This window comes from Fundulus heteroclitus, chromosome 6 (assembly GCF_011125445.2).
Source record: "Fundulus heteroclitus isolate FHET01 chromosome 6, MU-UCD_Fhet_4.1, whole genome shotgun sequence".
Lineage (NCBI taxonomy): Eukaryota > Metazoa > Chordata > Actinopteri > Cyprinodontiformes > Fundulidae > Fundulus > Fundulus heteroclitus.
The window spans coordinates 28,679,125-28,702,068 of NC_046366.1; the positions used below are offsets into that span (position 1 = coordinate 28,679,125).

The window sequence follows — 22,944 nt, forward strand, 5'->3', positions numbered from 1 at the left end:
TGCCCATCCGCAGAGCACCCGACCCATGTACACGGGCCTAAATCCTTTAAGCGGCCACCCCAAGTTTGAGCCCCGGCCCGTCTGCCCCCTCTCTCTCCCCCATTTCAGCCTACTTTCAAATAAAGGCCACTAGTGGCATAACAAAAACACAAAATAAAGTAAACTGTGCCATGAAGGAAAGTAACAAATAAACTCCAGAAACTTTCTGGTGTTTATAAGAAGATAACATTTGAGTTCAGGAAAGTAATCTTTGAGTTAAGGTTGAGCTGAGTTTAAACTCATGCACTTAGTGTGTGAAAATGAGCGTTTCGGGTAAAAAAAAAAAAAAAAAAAAAAAAAGTGCAGTGGTGAAAAATGAAATGCCTACAGAACCCAAAAATAGGCAGGATGAAACACAGAGTTGCACAGACTAAGATAAAGTCCCGTCATGTTGTTTTAAAAACCCATGAAAAGGTAAAGCCAAACTACCCGGCCCCAAACTTCAAATAAACCCGGCGACAGCAAATAAACGCCGGTCCGTTTAAATGATTCCCGACTCCAAACATCTGCAACGCGTAATTTCTCCCTGCCAACGCTAAAGCTTTCAGGTGTGGGAGGAAACCCCCCGTCCTGAGTGTGACTTCATGCTTGAGGAATGCCAGGGGTAAAATGAGGTAGTCTGATCCATAACATGACAGGGAAATATTGTGAAAAACAAACTGAGCTCTGCATGGAGACTTCTGGAAGAAAGTGTGAGACCTTCAGTCTGTCGAGGCGGGGCGAGCATTTCACCCCAGCTGGGAACAAAAATACCTGTCCTCCAGACTTTACGTCAACCGTTCAGCATCATAAAACGCCCTTTGTGCTTCCAGGCGGCGCTTTTTGACCTCTCCTCTATCTCCGACAGGCCAAACGCCAGTCACCCCGTTTCACACGCTTTGAATACAAAGCATCAACATGTGTGCATGTCATAGTTGTTGGAGATCAAAGGCTTGTTTTACACCTTCGAAGCTGTCAGACATCTGGCTGCCAAGAAGTTTGGACAATTGCAGGAAAATATCTGGAAGTCAGAGAGGGTACTTTTCTACGTGGACAATTAAGCCGACACGAAAATGCAGCAAAACTCCACCCATCTGGTGCTCCTTCGCGGTTAATACAAACAGTTTGTAAACGCGGCTTCATCCGCGTCGAGTCAGCGCAAAGGAATGACAGATGACTCCGAAGGAAGCCGTCTATGGCTCATTTGGCGACCGTTCCCCGACCTGCCATAACAGCCCGAGGTGTTAGTTCTCCAAGGAAAGGTTTTCTGGTTCATGCGGAGCTCAGCTCAGAGATCTTGAGTTTTTTTTGTCTGCTACAAACAGAGGGACGTCTACCAAGTTATCCAGAGGAAGGGTAACCACTTCATGGAGGAGGAGGAGGAGGAGGAAGAGGAGGACTCCCTGTTTATACTGGCCGTCCAAAAGGAAAAGGGCGTCAGGGGGACTAAAAGCCCGATATAGACATCTGAGATAAGCCATCTAGTCAGAAATAGTACAATTATAATGTCAGACTTCCTTTTTCAATAAAAAAAAAAAAAACTTAAATAGGAATGGTTTCAGGTTAGCTTATGGAGATAACATTTCTGCAACATATTTAATAATCATTGCAGAGAGAAAATAAAACACCCTCTCAATCAATAGTTGCAAGTTGCAATACTTTCAGATGCATTCAATCTACTGGAGATAATTTCCTAATCCTGACAATACTGCTTTCTCTCATTCTTGCTGGAAGGTTTAAGCATGCACTGCCTAATAACGCTGTCATGGTCAGGAACCTGAAACGGAAAGAAAATAAGTTTAAAAAAGCCAAAGAAAATGTTGAAATACCTTTAGAAATCCTAGGGGACTTTGACTTTAAGAACACTTCCTAAGATTTCAAGAAAGTCTAAATCCTCAGAAGCAAAATACAAACAGAAAATGTGGCTAGTGAAAATTTTGAGTAGCACTATGACCTAATAAATGACCTGGTTGTCATGCAGTGAATATATAATACATGTAAATGCAGAAAACACACTTTAAATTATGTGAATGGAGAAAAAAAAAAATTGCCCCAATATTAAATCATGAATAAACTCTGATTACAGCATTTTTATTGTTTTTTTTGTCAGCTGTGTTGAAGTTCACTAGTCACACACTGACCCAATTAATACCAGATCCGTAGAATCAAGAAATCGCCTTACTAGACAGTAGGCTAAAAAATGTTTTTTTTTTTTTTGTTTTTTTTTTTTAAAAAAGCAAAACATCACGCCTAATTCTAAAACAATCAAAAAATACATGCAAAGTGATAGTGATCAGTCTGGAAAGCTTTACAAACACATATAAACTTTCAAACAGAGGTCGCTGAATGAATTTTGCGACGTGAGATAAAGCAGAACGAACGTACGATCTGCCAAAAAAAGGCTCACTGCCCCTGAGAATCCACTAATGAAGAGCATATTTAGCCTCCGCTCTCTGAACGGCTCTGTGTGTTTCCGCCCGAGGTGATAAGGTTCGTGCTGCTCGCCGAGCTGGCCGAGACTCAACCGAGCAAAGCAAGCTGCTCTCATTAGAAAGAACAAGTCACTGGAGCACAAGGTCAGGCTGTGTCCCTCGTCTAGACATATTCAAATTTTACAGCTTGATACCACGTCTCTTGAGCAGCCCTGAAGCCAGCTATTAACACCTTTCCAACAGCTAGTGAGTGGCTTATTCTGCTTGCTTTGCTCGCAGGATTTTTGTTTTTGCATCAGCGCATGTTTCAAGAGAGTTAATTAGATTCAGGCCAGGGTTACGGATCATGACGCTCGATGCACAAGAAGTAATATTTAAATTCCAGGAGACTAGTCCATGGGTTCCAGGAACGTAACCTGTAAGCTCCAGAAGAAATGCGCCTTAAGTTTCAGAAAGCCACCTGTAGGCGGCATGAAAAGTAACTCGTGAGGTCTGGAAAGAAAAGTTCCTAAAAGTAGTGTTCTTGAATGATATGTTGTGAGGCAGCAGTGGCGGTTCTAGACCAAATTTACCGAGGGCCAAGGTGGGGCCAGTGTTTTTTCACAGGGGCACAGAACAAAAAACTTAAAAAACAATAAATATAATAATAATATAATATATTAATATAATGTAATAATATTAAGTGAGCCATGTGTGGCTCTGGAACTGCAGGTTTAAGACCCCTGATCTAGCAGTTAAAACTTTGCTCCCAGCTCATAAGCTAAACGTGAAACATCTTAAGTTTTAAATTATTTTTAGAGTAAAACTGTATAGGTAAAAAAATAATATTGGTCCAAATGACCAATCAGTTATGGTTTCTTTGCCATTGCAAATAATTATGAGAAGTGTATTTATTATCATGTCTTTAGTACAGGGGCCATAACAGGGGCATGGGCCCCTGTTGGCCCCTGTCTAGAACCGGCCCTGCGAGGCAGTAACCTGTAAACATCAAGAAATTACAAAATGTAGGCTTTGGGTTTTAGGAAAGTAACCTGTAGGCTCCAAGAACAGCAACCTATACGCCCAAAAAAACCAAACCTATAAGTAACCTAAACATTTTTGGACAGCAATTTTTAAATTGCAAATCTATAATCTGTAAATTTCAGGAGAAGCAACATGTAAATTACAAAAAGTAACCTCTGAGTTTCTGAAAAACTAACCTCTAATGTTACGCTCACATTGCACATCTTGATGCTCAACACCGATTTTTTTCTGAAATAAAATTTTTCTGCATGCTTCTTCACGTCAGCTATAAAATGCTTCCTATATCTGACTCCAGTGTGAACTGTTTGCGGCTCCAAACCACTGACCTGCTTGCACAAAAGAACAATAACTTAATTTCCAGCACCCTTAGGTCTGGGTAACATGGAAGAAATAGGTGTTGTGGGTTAAAGTGTCCAGCAGAAGCCGTTTATTGAGTCAGCGTATGGGAATTATACAGATAATTATAGAGATAAAAAGAAACTGAAACTCTGTATTCTGCCATTTTTCAGATTTCGGGGCAGATTACCAGATTACCACAGGCTGCCCCCGATGAAATGCGATACAACATGGTTGCAACTAGACTGATTGCAAAGTCCTACGTTTGCAGGATTGTACACAGATTTTGCACTATGCCCTCTATCCAGTTCCTATACACTGCAAAAACATAACTAGAAATTAGTAAAATGTTCTTAAAATTAGTGTATCTGTCCTTGATTTGAGCAGGTAAATAAGATGATTTGCCAATGGAATAAGATTTTTGCACTTAAAATAGGAACAATTCATCTCAATCATCTTATTTCAAGGGCAGGATGTCTAATTATCTTATTTTAGGGGTCAGAATATTCATTTCATTGGCAGATAATCTTATTTACCTGTTCAAATCAAGGATAAACACACTAACTTTTAGAACATTTTACTTATTTTTAGATCCGTTTTTGCAGTGTACGAGCCAATTTGGCTTGAAGAGAGAGGTTTCACTCCATATATTGATGAGGTGGAGCATCTTGCTGTCCCTCCACCGAGCAGTCTGTCTTGCTAATGCTAACTGCTATCACTTCCAGCCGCCACCCATGTATCGATGGAAAGTAAAGTCAAAGTGGGATCAAATCTGCCTCGGTGGTTCCCACTGGTATCATATTTCAAATGATCAGATACGAATCGGATTTAGGACCACATCTGGAAGTGGCTCAAAGGTGACATGGAAACACAAAATCAGATATGGGCCAAATCTGAGCGTTCCCATTGGTTCTAAAAAGCCTGACCTGAACTCCTCATGCCCATAAAAGTTGGACTTGGATTGCATTTCCCAGCAGTGGGAACTGGGCCTTAGTTAGTGTCAAAGGATACCCTTCCATCATCAAGTTCCTAAAAGTAAGGCATGGCATGTTTATTTATAAAACCCTTTTCAGTAACAAGATGTGTACTCTTAAAGTTAAACTTAAGTAACCTAAGAAATAAGTTTGCTTTGGAGAAGTAGCCCCATATTCAAGACAGTGACCTGTTATTTACAGAAAATATCTAATAAGTGTTAAAAAAAAGTAACTTATGGGTTACGTTAACTATTACGCTTCAGAGGGAGAACCCTATAAGCTCCAGGATAAGACACTGTGAGTTTCAGAAAGTATAGTTTCCAACAAAAGTAACTTTTGAGTTTAAATAAGTTATGTGTTCCTAGCCTGTTAGTTTGTGGGAAAGTAACCTGTATGTTTTTGAAATAACCTTCATGTTAAAAAAAAAAGCACTGTGTAAGCTCTCGTAAGTAACGTTTTTGTTCCAGGATTAAAAAGAAAAACTATGATTTCTGTAAGTAAGGTTAAAGTTACAGAAAGTTGTAGAAAGTAAAAAAAAAAAAAGCAATAAAAGTGGTCATATTTCTACAAAATGTGGACCCTTTCTCGCTTCAGGCGGTTGGAAAAGCTCCACCTTCTTTAATGACACCACATCAGTGGCTGAGTTCAGAGTTCAAACAGGAACTGGCCTGCGGGATTAATGGGACACATGTGTCTGACATGAACAAACATGCGGCAAAACTGCAGATTTCCACCAGGGGCACTAACCACCAATAACCTGGAGTCAGTTCAACGTTAATTCAAGCATCATCTTTACCTTTGTGTTGCTCTCGGAAAATGTAAAACAAATAAATAAATCTGGGATCTGCGGTTTTTAATCAAACTAAAAAAGGTTTTCTCATCTCCTTTTTCGGAGCGACAGGAACAATGGAAGTCCGTCACTCCGGTCCGTTCCTGAGGCAGGCTTCAATTCCTCTGCACACAACGGAGCTCTGCCTCAAAGCTTCGATCACAACAAGGGCTGCAGTGTACTCACAGTTGAAGTCGGAGGAGATGGACTTCCCGGCCAGGAGGCTGTTGACGGTAATCTGATAGATGATGTGCAGCAGCAGGAAGGACATACTGGTGAAGCAGAGGGACTGCAGCAGACGCCCTGTGTGGCCTGAACAGGAAGAATGAGCACAGTGAGTTCAACACGCTCATGCACTGGTGGTTTAAGAGCTTTCTCTTAAAATGTTCTTGGTATTTCTCCATTTTTTCTTCTTTTTCTTTTTCAAACACAGTAGTTATTGAGGAATGCATTAAAAATGTACAGCTGTTTTCTATTGATAGTATGCGCTACACATTGAGAAGAGTGAGCTGCAAAAGGAGACGTGGGCCAACTGGGAGAGGGCCCCTAGGAGACTTTTTCAGGGAATGACGACGCGCACGCGGGCAAAAAAGCTGGCAGTAACGCCGCCGAGCCCGGCTTATTTCTGTTGAAAAAGTTAAATAAACATTCTGGCGGACCACAAGGCCTTTAAGTCTCTAATTCATTGTCACAGGAGCAGAACCGGCTTTTATTCACCGCTGATTTGGCTTCTGGTTTATGGTGACGGCCTGACGTCGCCGTCTGAGGTCATGAAAAAACCTAAAAACGTGGTGAAGGAGTTTGGTTCTCTCCAGATTAGTGCTGATGAAGACGGGAGCCGCCAGAAGGCATGGCTGACCCTGGGAGGGAGGGAAGGGAGCTGCCGCAGCTGTTCGACACATGGCTGCTTTATGGTGCACCTACAGGTATTTGGCATCATTTCAGGACTTGTTGTGGTGATCATTTCCTATTGTAGGACTGTTGAAACTCATTAAAAAAAAAAAAACTTAATTTCTGTAACCGATTCATATTTTTGACACCTATATGAAAAAGTTGCAGCCTTCTCTTCTATTTCACGGTTTCAACCTCTTACGTTATCAGGCACATCTACTCGCTCAGATCCAGTGGTTATAAATGTGGCAATGTTTTCTGCTCATTAAGTTTACAGCATCTGCATGGGGTAGTTTTACTGTGGTGCTGTGCAATATCCTGGCTAAATTGAGGCGCTACCACTGAGCCCCCAGCTTCTAGTAACGGTTACTAAGTATTAAACCAAGTCAAGCATACAGACCTCTCCAAACTCAAATTTCCAGACATTCGAGTTACTGAAGGATGGACAAACAAATGGATGGATGGATGGATGGATGGATGGATGGATGGATGGATGGATGGATGGATGGATGGATGGATGGATGGATGGATGGATGGATGGATGGATGGATAAGTTATGGATGAGTAACATATCAAGAATCAACTGACAGATGGGAAGTGATGGAAAGGTGACAGAAGATTGCTGTTTATCAATTTGTCCATCCATTCATCCGCCTAAGACATCTTTCATTTGAAAATCATGAAAAAATACACCGACTGATGCAAAATTACTCTTACAGATTCAGACAACAATCATGTGGAAAACGGCACAAGGAATAAAGTCTAAGAATATAAATATTATTGTAACACCGTCGTATTGATTCTTTTTCCGCATGTATCCTAATTAAAGGGGACATATGCTTTTCGGATCTTCCTTTTCGCAATGAAATCATTCAGCTGTGGTCGATATAAAGGGGAACTGCACTGCTTTGGTCTGAATTCCTAGTTAATTTAACCCCACGTCCCTCTTTTTACTCCTCTTCTGAGCTGCGTCTGAGAGCAACTCGTTTTGGTGCTGTCTCTTTAAATCTAAAGGAGGGATTTCACACCCCGCCCCTTCCAGGTCACAAAACGTTCCCCTCCACACCAATCGGCCATTTCTGCAGGAAGCTGGGGGAAGTGGATAAGTCAAAGATGAATGTTTGCAGCTCCAAAGGGAGGGGGTCTGTCGAGGTCTGTGCCTGTCAAGTTAATAACAGCGTTAGTTTATGTCGTCCGGAAGGTTTACTACTTACTGTTGCAGACAGAAGCTTTACTGACCTTTTTTGTGTTGCCCTGAAACATCGAGGCATTGATTATTTTTGACAACCCTACTCTACATCATATTTGGTATCATTCTTACTAGTGTATAAATAAACATATTTAGAATGAGCAACGCTTAATGTAGCAGCGGGGGGGCAAGTTAAGCCAGTGAGGGGGAATCCCTGCACTTGTAGCTTCGGCATCCTTCAGCTTAAACAACTAAATTGCTCCGAGAAATAAAAATGGCGGATTAGAGTAGGGCTGGGCGATATGGATTAAAAAAAAATCTCAGATTTTATCATACCAAATCTGATTAATCGAGTTTTTTCCTCCTTTTTGTTTCATAAAAAGAAAATAAAGAAATTATTTTAAAACCTTGCTTTTATGTCAAGCATTTCGTCAGGGAGTTGACCTGAATTCAAAGTGCAACTAAAAACAATCTGTGAAACATGCCTGTAAAACAAGATGGCAGCCGTGCCATTATAAACAATGAAAATATAATAAAACATTTGCTGCTGGTGGTATTACACATTGAGCTAAGAACAGGCTTCACTGCACTTGTGAACTTCAAACTAAGTTAAAAAAAAAGTAAATAAGTAAATGAAGTACCTCGTATTATGGTAAAAAAAAAAAATTCTACCCAACAATATTTTGACAATACATTTTCCTAAACATATATTCAGCATCACATGCTGTTCTCTTCATGGAAACCCAATGAGTGTATTGGCAAAATAAAATCCAGATTTTCCAAAAATGAAATCTTAAAGAATTGTAAATTCGAATTAATCGATTAAATCGATTTATCGCCCAGCCCTAGATTAGAGAGACTGGTAAAGTGGAAGTTCATGACCTTGTTTAGCAGCTCCATAACAAATACTGTGATATAATAGTTAAAAGCAAAACCTAATAGTAAACAGAGAAAACTGAATGCTTTTAAAAAAATATTACCCAAACAGAATACAACAATATCTATTTAGCTGCTGGACAGACAAATTCAAATGTCCTTTATTCCTGAATACTTCCAACTACGCAACAAAATTTATTTTTCAAAAGGTTAAAAAAGTGGATTAGTTTAAGAGACTGTGTAGGAACCCCTAATAAATCCGAAAACTGTATTGTAAAAATAAATTGTGCTATTTTCCCAATTTAATTTCCTGGCCTATCACAGCCAAGAACAAGAATGCTTGTAAATATGAAGTATGGAGGAGTTTTAGTCAATTTCAGCACCAAATCAGCTGCAAGGGCTCTGGGCAAATTTCTGTCGCTGGTTCTCCATCTTTCCTAACAGCAACACAACAATTTTGTTGTCTGAAGTCAGTTTGTGTCTGGCGCTTTGGTTCCTTACTCGGTCTCCAAACACTCCCCTGAGAAGGAATTTTATACGCTTCCTAAACAGAAGGCATTGTTCACATTTTATAGTCGCTCCATCTACTTCGTCACACTGAGAATTGCTTAAAACTGACAGCATTCAAACTCATTGTAACTCCTGTGGTCTTTGGGGAAATTAAATGTTTTTTAATTATCTTTTTCATGCAATTTGTCTAAAATGAAGAAGGCTGCACAAGACTTAACGAGACGGGGGGAAAAAATGTGCTGTGGGTCTTAGAAATGTATGACGACTGTAGGGATTTATAAAGTCAACCTGGGATCGGTGTTAAAGGCAAACTCCCAATGCTGAGCAATAAACCTGATAAATCCCCCCCAAAACATAAAATATTCAAACACATTTATGCAAGAGTACTAAAAGGCTTCCCTTAGGGAATCAGTCATGTCGGTGTCCGTTCAACAAGGCACAGGATGTCTCATGTAAAGGCTCTTAAAATGTTCCCTGCTAATATTGGAGTGATACTTCACATTTTGTTCCCCTCCAATGAGAATTAAACGCCTTCAAGCCAAATACCGCGGAAACTAGAGTTTAAAAACCCAAACAAGTTGTCTCTAAAGTCTCGGAAACAGACACGTCCTGTAAGACAAACTGCACTGTTGTGGCTTTTTAAAAGACATTACCACTTAATGAATTATTCATGCCAAACATTTGGTTTAAATTAACTGAACAGACCTGACTGCTGCTCATGCTGTAGGAGAGGAAGGCAAAATGAAACAGACCATCAAAATGGAGCAATGAATTTGGTTAAATCCTGTTCCTAATTCAGTCCAAAATACTTAAAATTTGGTGGGCTGTGTATTTATTTTGTGCAGATGGTTTGAATAGTTAGAAGCTGACTTTTTGCAACATTTATTATACTGGTCACAGCTGAAATAAAGGGGGAAAAAAGAAAATAAAAAATTGTCAGGAAATGTTGATGCCGCTCAGCACCAGATACAGGTTTTGTTCAACAGATAAACCCAATATGCATCAGCTTTGGACTTTAAAGCTCATTGTACCACGGTCTGAGTGAATACTCGATTCTAATTGGCTGCAGGGTGTCAGATAAAAATGTTAATAGGACACCTATAAAAAAAGTTCTGGTCAAACAGCAAGACGAAAAATATTTATAAAGTCCTGAAAGAGTATAAAACTTAATGTTTGTCTTTCATGTTAGTGTCTTGATATAATTTTCAGTGAGTCTATTTTAGGTATCTGTGTTTATTGTTTTTGTATTATTGGAGGTTCATGGCTCGCTAAAAGTCTCTTTTCAGAGAGAGAACACTGCAAAAATGGATCTAAAAATAAAATAAAAAATGTCTTAACATTAGTGTTTTTGTCCTTGATTTGAGCAGGTAAATACGATTATCTGCCAATGGAATAAGTATTTTTTAACCCCTAAGATAAGATAATAAGATATACTGCACTTGAAATAAGATGATGGAGATGAGTTGTTCTTATTTCAGGTGTAAAAATCTTAATCCATTGGCAGATCATCTTATTTACCTGCTCAAATCAAGGACAGATACACTTATTTCAAGACAATATTACTTATTTTTAGATCTGTTTTTGCAGTGAACGTGTTGCATTTTGTGTGATCCTTTATTTTGACTGCAGGTACGTCTAAAACTAAAACCGTTTTATGTTGTTAATATTATTAACAATAGTGTAAGCAGGGTTGAAAAACGGCAGTAAGAAACCGTTATTAATATAATGTTTATTTTACCATAGTAAAAAGTAAAAGTAGAGCAACAGCTTCAGTGCCTTATGAGTGGGAACCATAAAAGTCATATTTTTTTTACCTATTTTGTTGACCTTTTATCCTTTCTGCAAATAGGGATGTAACAGAAAAAGTTTGAGAACTATTTCATTAGTGGGAAAATAAAAAGGCAAAAAAGGGAAACAGGCATTTATCTAGGCAAAAACATGCATTTTTCCCCCCCAGATTTCAGCTTTTATAACAAATTAACCCACCAAGCCAAGTTTTCAAAAATGATGCCGTTCTTTAGAAGTGTTTCAAACAGGAGGGAGGGGCCTGTATTGCGACCGGCTGGGCGCTGCCTGGTATTTGAGAGCCGAGACGGAGAGGACAGACAGGAGAGAGCAGAGCAAGTGACAGCAGATGGAGAAAGAAAGCCTCAGATTTAAGCCTGTTTGCTGTTGAGAAGGAAAGAGAGGCAAAAACTGCAAAAAAAAGTAAAACTAAAATGTCAAAAACGATGGGAGTAATTACCCTCTAGTGACGTTCTGTTATTCATTGCCCTCCCCCTAAAAAAGAAAAACCTGGTCCTCTGGCTACTGTCCTCCCCAACAATAAATCACCCTCGCTGAAAGTAGACATATTTTTCTACAAAAGTACCAAAATATTGTTTAAAATAAGACTCCACAAGTTTTTGCTTCTGTTAACTCTTTAATTATGGGGTGTGGGGAAGCGGCAGAGCGGGCGCCCCATTCACAGAAGCTATCCTGGGTTCAGTAACCTAACATAAGTCCTTTGCAACATCTCTCCTCCCCCTTTTCTCTTCCTCCACAATTCCTGTAATTTTGTACGTTCCAAATACAAAAATAAAAAGGCCCTTCCCGTTTGCAATCTCACATGATTAAGGCAAGAGATCCTTTATTGCAAGAACAAATATGTAGCTGAAATCCAGTTTACTGTGCGAGGCTGACATCACACCAGTTTCCAGTCAAAAATGCCGGGCTGACTGTAATCTTGTTTGCTGTACCTTCCTCACACCGCCGTCTGTCAGCCTGCAGCCCGTCCTTGATGACAGACAGGTGAGGCAGACAGATGGGATACAAGTCCTGGCCGGTTACACCTGAGCGGTATCTCAGGCTATCCGACGCCCCGGGTGTTTCACCGCCACTGTTTTTGTGATCTGGAAAGGGTGCGTAGATCAACTTAACAAGAACATCTAATAAAAAATACACAGAGGGGAATTGCAATCTGCCTCGAGCTGATCCTGTAGGACGCAGAACAAAAGATGATTGTTTTTATGACATGACTTGAGGTGAACCGCGGAATATTTACAATCGTTTTACAATGTTTTTTTTTTTCTATGCGATTCTACTTTGTGGCTTTTTATTTTGCTCGTTTTGCAGACCTAAAAAAAAAAAACTTTCTACTCTGCAAAAAGGTTTATGTTGAGCTAACTGAATAAGAAAAGTCTAAAAAGACAATTTGCACGGACATGACTTAAAATCTTGTTGCATTAAAGGGACAGTTCAGACTTTTTTAAGAGAATCTCTGTAGACGTTGTATGAGCCGTAAATACCTTTAATTTCTTACCCTTGTCACTGTGATCAAGTAAAGATAGTTTTACAGCCAATGGAAAAAGTGTCAATGAATATGAATGGGTGTACTGTTTTATAAACCTTTAATTTGCTGTCATATTAGCATTAGATGGTTATTCTGTATATAGTTATAAAGAATGGGATTGGGTCTATAATCTAGGGTAAAAGTACAATTTCTTCATGTTATTAATATCAAAATAAAACTAAATTTCTGTTTAAAACTGAAAGAAAAATGGAATATTGAATTTTACCATTACAATAACGTTATCTATAACATTTACCTATTATCATTTGGACTCAAAGACATAAAAGCACCTGTTAAATTCAGCAGTAGTTTTGAAATGCATTTGGCTCCGAACATTAAACCTTTCAAGCCGTTCTGTTGTTTCTAGAGTAACACGAGTATAACAAATGGATATTAGCTGCTTGAATGGTCCGTCTTCTTAATAGGGAAGTTGGCAAGCCATGAGCTGCAGTTTTAAAACAGCGTTACCTTAATGAGAGCGATGAGTGACGCTGCTTTAGTTTTCTACACTGTGAAGCGCCGTGTTTTCTGTCTCTCTTGTGAGGAAAATGAAAGTGTAGAAGCCTCCTTTCTGCTAAATGGCCAGCAGTGATGTCACCCAACTCCATCGCATAAGGAACAGGAGTTTTATACTTTTACCGATTTGAAGAAATTTTCATCCATAGGCTGGTCTCCTGCAGACAAATGTCAATTACCCACCAAGTTTGATTAGGGATCAAAATCTTTTATAGTTTGTAAATCCACAGACATGAAAAGGGATCTGAACCACAATCAACAGCTACAAATCTACTGTAAAGTTTAATTATACTTGAAAGTTGGGCTTGTTTTGTTTTTTATTATTTGTCTGAATATTTCAGAGGTAAGAATATGCAGTGGTTTAACACATGGGTTCGAAATTGTTTAGAGGTACAGAAATGGTAGAAAAAAATTGTTTTGGATGAAATAGATGAGATCTTGTTGAACATTTAAGTTTAAGATGAACATATGTGTAAATACTGTAATACCGTGAAAGCTTAGAGAATCTCCTACCGAGCTTTGAAAAATTAATTTTTGTCCCTTTAATTGGCTTTTCCTACCATAATATTTGGAACGCTAACGCTGGGAAGCGCACGGCGCGGCCCGCTAACCAGGTACCATGGTGTGCGTCAAGCTAATCACGGCCAGCATATGTTGACCAGGAGGTTTTCTCCTAGACAGGATTTTTACTGACCCTTTTCTGTTGCTCTCAAACATCGAGGCATTTAAATGACAAACAATGATTAGCCTGGCGAGGGGGGCCGAGTAAGGCCTGGCGGCGTGAGCAGACACCCTGTCTACTTTTAAGACTGTGCTTAAAACTTTCCTTTTTGATAAAGCTTATAGTTAGAGTGGCTTATGTTATCCTGAGCTTCCTCTATAGTTATGCTGCTATAGGCTTAGGCTACTTGAGGACATCAGGGCCTATTTTTCTCTCTCTGCTGAGTTCTCCTACTGTTCTCCAGTTTGCATTGTTTATTGTTGTTTCAACTTTTAACTTTTTGTTATCTGTCTTTTTTATCTTCATAGTAGATACTCATGGTCTGGCGTTCTGTTAACTGTGGCATCATCCAGGGAAGACAGATCATCTCCCATTACCCTCTCTAACATAGAAAGTATTCCTGGATCAATGTGTGCTTCTGTGCTTGTTGTGTCTCTGCTCTGTCTTCTCTAACCTCCAGTCGGTCGAGGCAGATGACCATTCTCACTGAGCCCGGTCCTGGTTCTGCTGGAGGTTTTTCCTTCCTGTTAAAGGGGAGTTTTCCTCTCCACTGTCACTTCATGCATGCTCATTATGTGGGATTGCTGCAAAGCCATCAGCAATGCAGACAACTCCCTGTGGCTCTACGCTCTTTCAGGAGGAGTGAATGCTGCTTGTCAAGACTTTGATGCAATCTGCTGGGTTTCCTTAGACAGGAACATTTTTGACCAATATGTATAATCTGACTGAATTTGACTTTGTAAAGTGCCTTGAGATGACGTGTGTTGTGAATTAGCGCTATATACATAAAATTGAATTGCTTTTTGTTTTGTCCCTATCAAATAAACATTCAAATAAATAAATAAATTAAGTAAAAGCTTTCATAATTTGAAAACTCCATTTAGTATCTACTTAGGATGTCTTCGTATGAAAGTAAAATGTGTTTGATGATTTTATACATTCACATGGCACAGACATATAAAAACAGAAGAAATCTGTAAAGGGGGTCAAATACCTTATCATGAACCTTTGCCAGCCCCCGTCTGATCATGTTTGGCTCTAAAAAGGCAGAAAAGTTGCCACCTTGCTATCAACTGGCTCTATGAATCCTGATGTTTATGTTCAAGCATCATGAAGTCAACAGCTATTAGACAGGTGAGCATCCAGCCTCACTAGAAGCCTTCTGTCTATTTAACTATTGATGAAGTTGTAAGTGGTCCACTTTCTCTGTTCTCCCTTTTCCTCCTCCCCATTACTTCCTGCCTGTTATTTCAGCTGGAGACGAATCTCGGACTGGATGCCACTTCCTCCACCTCCACCAATATGGCTTTATGTATTATTAAACACTGCATGCGGTCTCCTCCAGAAACCCGTGTTATTGCTGTAGAGGTCCGGGAGGTGTGCCGTTTAGTATTTTTGCGGTGGCGGGCAGCGCAATGAAGCCGGCGGCTGCAATCCCACATTTATCATCCGTGAACAGTCACCTCAGTCACTTCTCAAAAACCGCAGAGCTCCAATGTAATTCATGCTTCTCCAGCGGATGAATACCTACAGCCATGAAAGGAGGATATAGGAGCTGGTTTACAAGCTTTAAAGACCAGAAAGTTTAAAAAAAAAAAAAACTTTAACTCAACCCTCACATGGACTGAATTTACCAATTGTGCTCACTAAACGTACACATTTATTGGATTTGCTAAATAAAGCTAAACGTAAGAAGGAGCGAGCCTGAAGCGTCCATTTTCATCACGCAGACTTCAGATCTTGAGCTGACGGATCGAAAAGGTTTTATCTCAGATCTGCCTGACAGCGGATCGTTTTTGTTATTACAGATGGACTCGTGCCTGGACTAACCAATATTACATTTCACGGGCTAAACCGTGTGCCAAATCCAACCTCATCACAGGGAAATTCAAGTCTCCCGGAGAAAAAGGGCTGGTTTGTATTGCAGAGGACAACATCCAAACCGAAGGGAAACATTTAAAAACTCTCCCGGCGGGGAGCAACGTCAGAGCCTGCGGAAGCCAGAAGCTTCGAGCAGAGATGAAACGTAGATCTTACCTTGCATTGTTGTGCTTGTTGGCTCTGGGAAGAGCGGAAGAAGCAGGAGATAGATGAGGTAGACGAAGGAGAGGACATTGTACCTGAATAGGCAAGCTGCAGAAAAAGAAACAAAAGCAGCAAATTAGATCAGAATAAAAAGGAAAATATTTTTTTTTATTACTGCTAATATAATTTTCAATCATAAATAAAGGGTAGAAGAAATCAGCTGGGTCATTATAGAGATTGACTTAGCAAGTATTATGGAGAAACATGTGGTTGGAGTGATTAAAATGTAGAAAAAGCTGACTGTGATAATAAAACAACAGAACCCCTTCAGTGACTAAACTAAACTCAAGGCTTATTATCTCGTTACTGGGCCTGGTACAAAAAGAGAGAGAAACTAAAAAAAACAAAAAACGTTGGCACCGAATTCAGGACTTTTTTTAAAAGCTAAATCATCTCTCGTTAGTCCCTGGATGTTAGGAAAGATGATTACCCAGCTGGGGTTGCAAAAGTCTCCTTCTGATCTCTAAAAAATGAGATTTGCATTACATGAACACTTTAATTTAAAAGACAGAGTTCAATTAACAGCAACATTATCCTAATTATTTTAAATGCAACTACAAAAGCCATGTATGGTATGTAATGTATTTGGCTGTGTGGCCATCCTTCTCGAGAGAAAGTTACTTTTCACTTTTCTCCTTCCCGTTTCCCTCATCTTTTATGATTCTTTTTCACATTTGGAGACACCAAATGGTCACTTTGGAAAGCGTCAGGACATACTGGAAGAAACAACTCTCCAGAATAGTGATTTTCTGTCTTATGATTATCATATTTGAACCTGTAGTCGTCAAAACCTGTATCTATAGCATCACTTGATTTCTGAGTCAATATATTTAGTCCAACCTGTACAGTTACATGATAAATAAAATAAACAAAGATCCAGGCAAGGAAAAACTGTTCAGTTTCTGCATATTCCAAATTCAGTAACCAGAAACAAATAAATTATGTTTGAACACGCAGGTTAAATTTGTAATTTGTGTAACTTTTAAAGAGAGAGAGAGTTTTGATCCTCCAAAGGTTTCAAGAACTGCATCTAATTTAACTCAGGTATGAATTTTAAAGCCGTTCTAGGGGCTCTAGGTTTATGGGTTAATTCTGTATTTACTCAGGTAATCCTTTTCTGATACGGAAATGTATTTGGCCTCAAAGACTTAAGTGTAACTTTAAAAGCAAAAACTTGTTTTCAAAGACTGAAAGTAAAAATCTAAAAGTGCAATATTTGTGGGTTTATACACTTTTTTATATTTGTTCTGATAAGTGTGTGATACAACACACATTTGAAAGTATTACAACATACATGGAAATAATCATAAACACTGATTGGAGAGACCAAATAACCTTAACAGTCATGTTTTTGGATTGTAGAAGGAAGCTGGAGTACCTGGAGAGAACCCACACATGCACATGGAGAACATACAAACTCCTTGCAGAAAGACCCCAGGCTGGGATTCAAACCGAGGACCTTCTTGCTGCAAGGCAACAGTGACACCGAGTGCTATTTTTATTAAATTATTGTGTTAGATTTCCAGTTACTGAGACAATTTATTCTGACTTTCTGTACTCGACTGGTCTGGTTCTGGGTAGTAAGTGGGCTGCAGTGGCATCTATACAAGCAGTCGATGGACAAGTGCAGAGACCTGTTCTCTACACACTTTCCTAAGAGAATTAAGAGTTGCTATTTAACTAACATCCACGTGTTTGGACCGAAGGAGGAATCGTGAAAACATGTAAAGAAAGAAAAGAACAACTTGACAACTCTGAACACAAAAAGGGCAGAGCTTTCTGCTCTAGAAGAGCAGCTATGTTTCGCTTTTAATTTGTACCTTCAGCATAAGGTCACAACAGATTAAAAACACTGAGCACCAGCTGCAAAAAAATTATTGAATTTTCTCTGAATCTAAAACTTAAATTTAAAATAAGGCCACTGAATTTTATTGAGCAAAATATTTGTAGATAAAGTTGAACAAAAGTCTCAAAAGAGAGTGCAAGAGTGGGAAATATTGAGATAAATTAGTCCAATAAAAGATTAAAAATTACTTAATTGTTTTATCAGTTGCATAACCTAGGAGGACAGATTGCTTTCCTAAAAAAAAAGCACAAACTAGCCCACCACCCACAGTAACTAATTCAAAGCTTGTATGTATATTTACAGTATGCAGCACTAAACTGCATTTATGACTGACTAAATTTACAAATAAAGTGCAGCATTAGTTTTTACAGCTGAGCAACCTGGGGTTATTTTCTAAAACGGCTTTAAAAATTCAAATGATTAATGAAAACAGCGAATTTGACAACAGCTTTTGCTCCGACACTTAAATGCAGGATGTGTTTGTGTTTCTGTGCAGAGCTGACAGGATGAGGAGCATCGAGCGTATGTGCCAGAGGGTTCATGGATAAATGCACTGTAACATGATCTGTGCAGACCACGTTGTGCGCCCGTTTTTAATACCCAAGTGAAAACTGTCCAATTTGTGAGGTTAAACTTAAAAATCTGTATGTGAAATAATTTATATTTGTCCAGTCTACTTTATATTTTCTATGTGGATTATGATATAAATCTACAACCATCTGATCTAGGATATAAATTGTTGTGCATACCGATATATCTCAGAAAGATTTTGTCAATACATGTTTGTCGTGTTTGAATAAGAAGAGCAAATGTTAAAAGATAGAAAGAAAATGGTTGAAAGCACATTTCAATTTAAAAATAATTTCTGCAAATTTAATGGTTTATTTAACTGTATTTAACCCGCGGACATGCACCTTTAATTCTACTGACTGAGATTTTACAATCTACACTAATCTGCTCACTCATTTTCTGCACCCGATCAATACGAGGATGGGTTGTGAGAGGTCAAAGCAATCAATGGGCAAAAACACAAACACACTCCGACGAGGTTTCAAAACCACCAATGAAGGCTTAAAATTTATTTTTAAAAGCAGCAGTACCTAAAAAAAAAAAAGACACAGATTAGATAAGGAGATTTTGCAAAAGCAAAATAATTTGAACCAATGATCTTGAAGCCGTGCAAATTTCCTTAAAAAGTAATTATTACCTTATCTTTAATTGCCTATTTTTTTTTAAATTAGATCTATTAGCTTTCTGAGTATGAAACTGTGGCACATGGTGCTGCAAATTCAACATGACGGTGTTTTAGATTTTTTTTCATTTCAGTTAGCAAGCAAAGTCTCAAATAAGTTATCGCGTTGAGTTAGTTTACAATTTATCACCTGTTAAGCAGCTGAGAAAGGACCAGGGGTCACATTTATAAAACATTGCATAGAATCCATACTAAAAAACTGAAAATGAATAATTAAAAAATATATATAAGACTTATAAAACCATGCACACAAACACCAGCACACCACCTTTCCTGTCCTTGTTCTGCCCTCTACACGCCCAGTTTCAACCATAAATGGTCAATCCAAAGTGCCTCATGAATGGTAATGTCTATTTAAATGAGTCAGCAGATGATGTTTTGTTCTCATGGTGAAATGGCAACCACGGAGAAAAACTAAAGCAACTGTGGGAAGAGAAGAGTTTCTGAAATATGTGAATCAGAGGGAATAAGCGCAGATGTTGTCCACAATAAAATAACTTGTTATGAGGCAAACTTGTCTGCTGTTTTAAAAGTCAGATGACGTCCTCACTGAAATTCCTCTGAGGCTGTTCATTCAGATTGTCATTCTGAGGAGGGATGGAGACCCAGAGGAATGAGAGGTTTCCTCCGCAATGAAGATGAATATTAAATTTTTTTACCTGAGTATGCCATATTTTGAATAATTGTGCAATACTTACTCTACTTTTATTTTTACTTTTATTTAGGCCTGTCTGATAAGTTCATTCGCTGTTGCTTCAGAACCAACATTAGATTAGAAAAGCTTATTTTTTCATCACTGATTTAATGTGTAACCTTGTTACTGTGTTTTTGCCACTGTTACGCCCAAATTTCCCCATTGTGGGACCATAAAAGATCTTAAAACATTTGAACACCAGTGGCCCAGGTAATCTGTAGATGTGATGTAGAAATTCGGCATGCATGTAGAGGAGCGGCCTCACGCTGTGTGACATTTGTTTAGGAAATTGGAGCTCGCAGCTGAGACTGAAATCCCATCCGAGTTGGGAGCGAGTGGGACTTCACTGATGGCAAGTTGGTAAACAGTAGCTTTTACTATTTGTTTTGGTGCAGAGCACTATACAATAAAATATACTTACCGTATTTCTTGGACCACAAGGCACACCGGATTATAAAGTGCATTACATATTCTGTCCAGGTGTGTAATATCACTCTGCCCTTCTGGTAGGGTGACCAGATGCACTGCAAAAACAGAACTAAAAACTAAGTTAAAATTTTCTTGAAATTTCTGTATTTGTACTTTATTTGAGCAGGTAAATAATATAATCTGCCAATGGAATAAGATTTTTGCAGTTAAAATAGGAAGAACTTATCTCTATCAACTTATTTCAAGTGAATTATATCTAATTATCTTATTTTAGGGGTAAAATTACTCTTTCCATTGGCAGGTAATCATATTTTCCTGCTCAAATCAAGGACAAATATACTAATTTTAAGAAGATTTTACTTGTTTTTGGTTCTGTTTTTGCAGTGTGCCCCTGATTTCTGGGGACAGACCCTGTTTTGGATGACCAGTCCCTGGCAACAGTTGTGCCCAGAAATGTCACTGATTTCATGCTAATCATTAGGCATGCTCCGGTGGCGCAGGGGTAGAGAGCACGATCCATATACGGAGGCCTAGTCTACACCATGTCTTAAAGTATGCTGGGGGACTTTGTAACGAACATTTGCACTGATCCACTTGTAGCTTCGGCATCCTTCAGCTTGGAGTACAAAATCGCTCCGAGACACAAAAAATGTCGGATTCGCAAAATTGGTAAAGCAGACCTTCATGACCTTGTTTAGCAGCTCCGCAGCAAATACTGTGACATAGTTGTTAAAAAAAATTTAAAAGACAACAGAGAAAAAAATAATGGCTTGAAAAATACGACCCAAAAGAATATAGGGCTATCTACGCAGCTTCTGGACAGACTACGTTAAAATGTTCTGCACCCTTAGAGACTCTACGTGCACAACAAAATGTATTTAAGGGCTTAAAATGTGGATTTTGCATGATATGTCCCCTTTAATGAGGTCTGTGCATAAAAATCGATACAAACACTGCAAAAACAGAATTAAAAACAAGTTAAATTTTCCTAAAATAAGTGTATTTGTCCTTGATCTGAGCAGGTAAATAAGACTATTTGCCAATGGAATAAGATTTTTCCTCTTAAAATAGGAACAATTCATCTCCATCATCTTATTTCAAGTGCTGGATGTCTAATTATCTTATTTTAGGGGTAAAGATACTCATTCCATTGGCAGATAATCTTATTTACTGGCTCAAATCGAGGACAAATAGACTATCTTTAAGAACATTTTACTTGTTTTTAGATCAGTTTTTGCAGTGAAGATTAATATAGATGTTTTAAAAACAATTTAATATCAATATTCTGGCTTTCAATATCAATATACCTGCCAACCCCTAGGGGGCGCTATTACTATTCACAGCGAAGAAGTTCAAGTGAAACGAATTTGCGTAATGGCCGACAGGATCTTAGAAGCGCCTCTGTCCCGAAAATCGGATGACGTAAAATCAATAAAATGAATATAAATATAATATTTGGCTGGTTTTGTTGATTGAATGACTTTGAGCATTAATTTGAAAGTAATAAATATCGATATTGGAGTCAAATGAAATCAAGCTGAGCTATATCGAAAATCATTTCGTATCGTGAGCTATGTATTAGGGCTGCACGATTAATCACATTTGCAATATAATCGCAATTTTAAATTTTTTTTTTTTTACAAATTGCAGAGGTCTGCAGTTTTTGGCCATGTAACAATTAGTGAATCGGACACATCCTTCAGGTGTCAGTAATATGTTTAAAGTGGGTTTGCCTCCACATGGAAGGGAAGAGAGTTGCAGCAGTGAGATAATCTAATTTTATTACTTGTTTTAGAGTTTATATAATCATACTTTTACCAGAAACGTTTAGGAATCTCACCATAGCATTAAGTACTGGTCAATCAGTTTAATACATAGACTTGCTTGCTGGTTGCACTTTGCACTTTATGTTCAACAAGGATTGAATAATGTTGTGTTTGTTTACAAACATCTTCATCTAGAGGCCATTTTTGTTGCTTCTGGTTAATACAGAGAAAAGTCAATCAAAACGCAATTTTGGTTGAAATGTATCGTAGGCAGAACGCAATCATTTGAGCTCAGAGTTTTAGCACCTAATCTGCACAGCGATGAAACAGATTGATTTGTTGTTTGTACATGTTTAAAAAGACATTACACTGAAAAAAATAATCGCATTAAATCGCAATATTAAGATAAAAAAATTGCAATTAGATTATTTTTCAAAATTGTTAAGCCCTACTATGTATCGAGAATCGTATCAAATTGGCTCATCCTAGATGATACCCAGCCCTAATAAAGAATGTCTTAGTCTTTGTCAGGGTTTCCCCCGGCGTATTATAAGCCTGGCAGGCTCAATCCCGCCGATGACAGACCAAGTGTCGTTTGTTTATTTTAAATGCATCAATGTTTGAGAGCGACATAAAACGGTGAATAAAGGTTCCGTCCGGAGGAGAAACTCACGGTCGAAATAGCTAACACGCTAGCTGTTATTAGCTCGACGCTCACCACATTGCCCCCCTCCTTCGAGCCGCATGATGCAACGCTCCCCCCTCCCTTCTGGGAGCCCACAGCGACACCTACCGCCAGGTTTAGCCCATTGTCTGGGGGAAATCCTGCTTTCTGATGAAAGTTAAAAACACTTAAGTGCAAACATGACTTCCAAAAAGCATTAATTGATGTGTTTGATATTCAATACACCACATTTCCTGAATCCAGCTACCATCTGTGCTGACTGCAGGTTTTTACCAGTTAAACAGAAAACATCTCCTACTCACTGAGTCTCAATTACTAGTAGCAGAATGTACAACGCCACCTACATATCGACCACGTCCACAGTTTTTAAGTTTTGTTTTTCCCCTGAATGACTCAAGCATTGCTCTGTCAAAAAAAAAAAAAATAATCATGGTTTCAGTTACAGGTTAAACCTCAAAGTAAGCAGAAAATATAGCAAAAACAGGGATACGTCTTTGAACATTTTTAGGTCAGGAGGCCAGGAGGGGAGTACACAGTGACT

At 38.7% G+C, this 22,944-nt stretch overlaps 1 protein-coding gene across 6 annotated transcripts in view; it reads right to left on the reverse strand.

The window, feature by feature from the left end:
• LOC105932247 (piezo-type mechanosensitive ion channel component 2) overlaps positions 1-22,944 on the reverse strand; it is a 148,437-nt gene that overhangs the window by 114,345 nt on the left and 11,148 nt on the right. For all 6 annotated transcript variants that reach the window (XM_021320871.2, XM_021320874.2, XM_021320868.2 and 3 more), the window contains exons 2-3: positions 15,684-15,779; positions 5,799-5,924 (exon numbers count right to left, since the gene is read on the reverse strand). In XM_021320871.2, the coding sequence (XP_021176546.2) occupies positions 5,799-5,924; positions 15,684-15,779 (222 nt within the window). The remainder of the gene's footprint in view (positions 1-5,798; positions 5,925-15,683; positions 15,780-22,944) is intronic.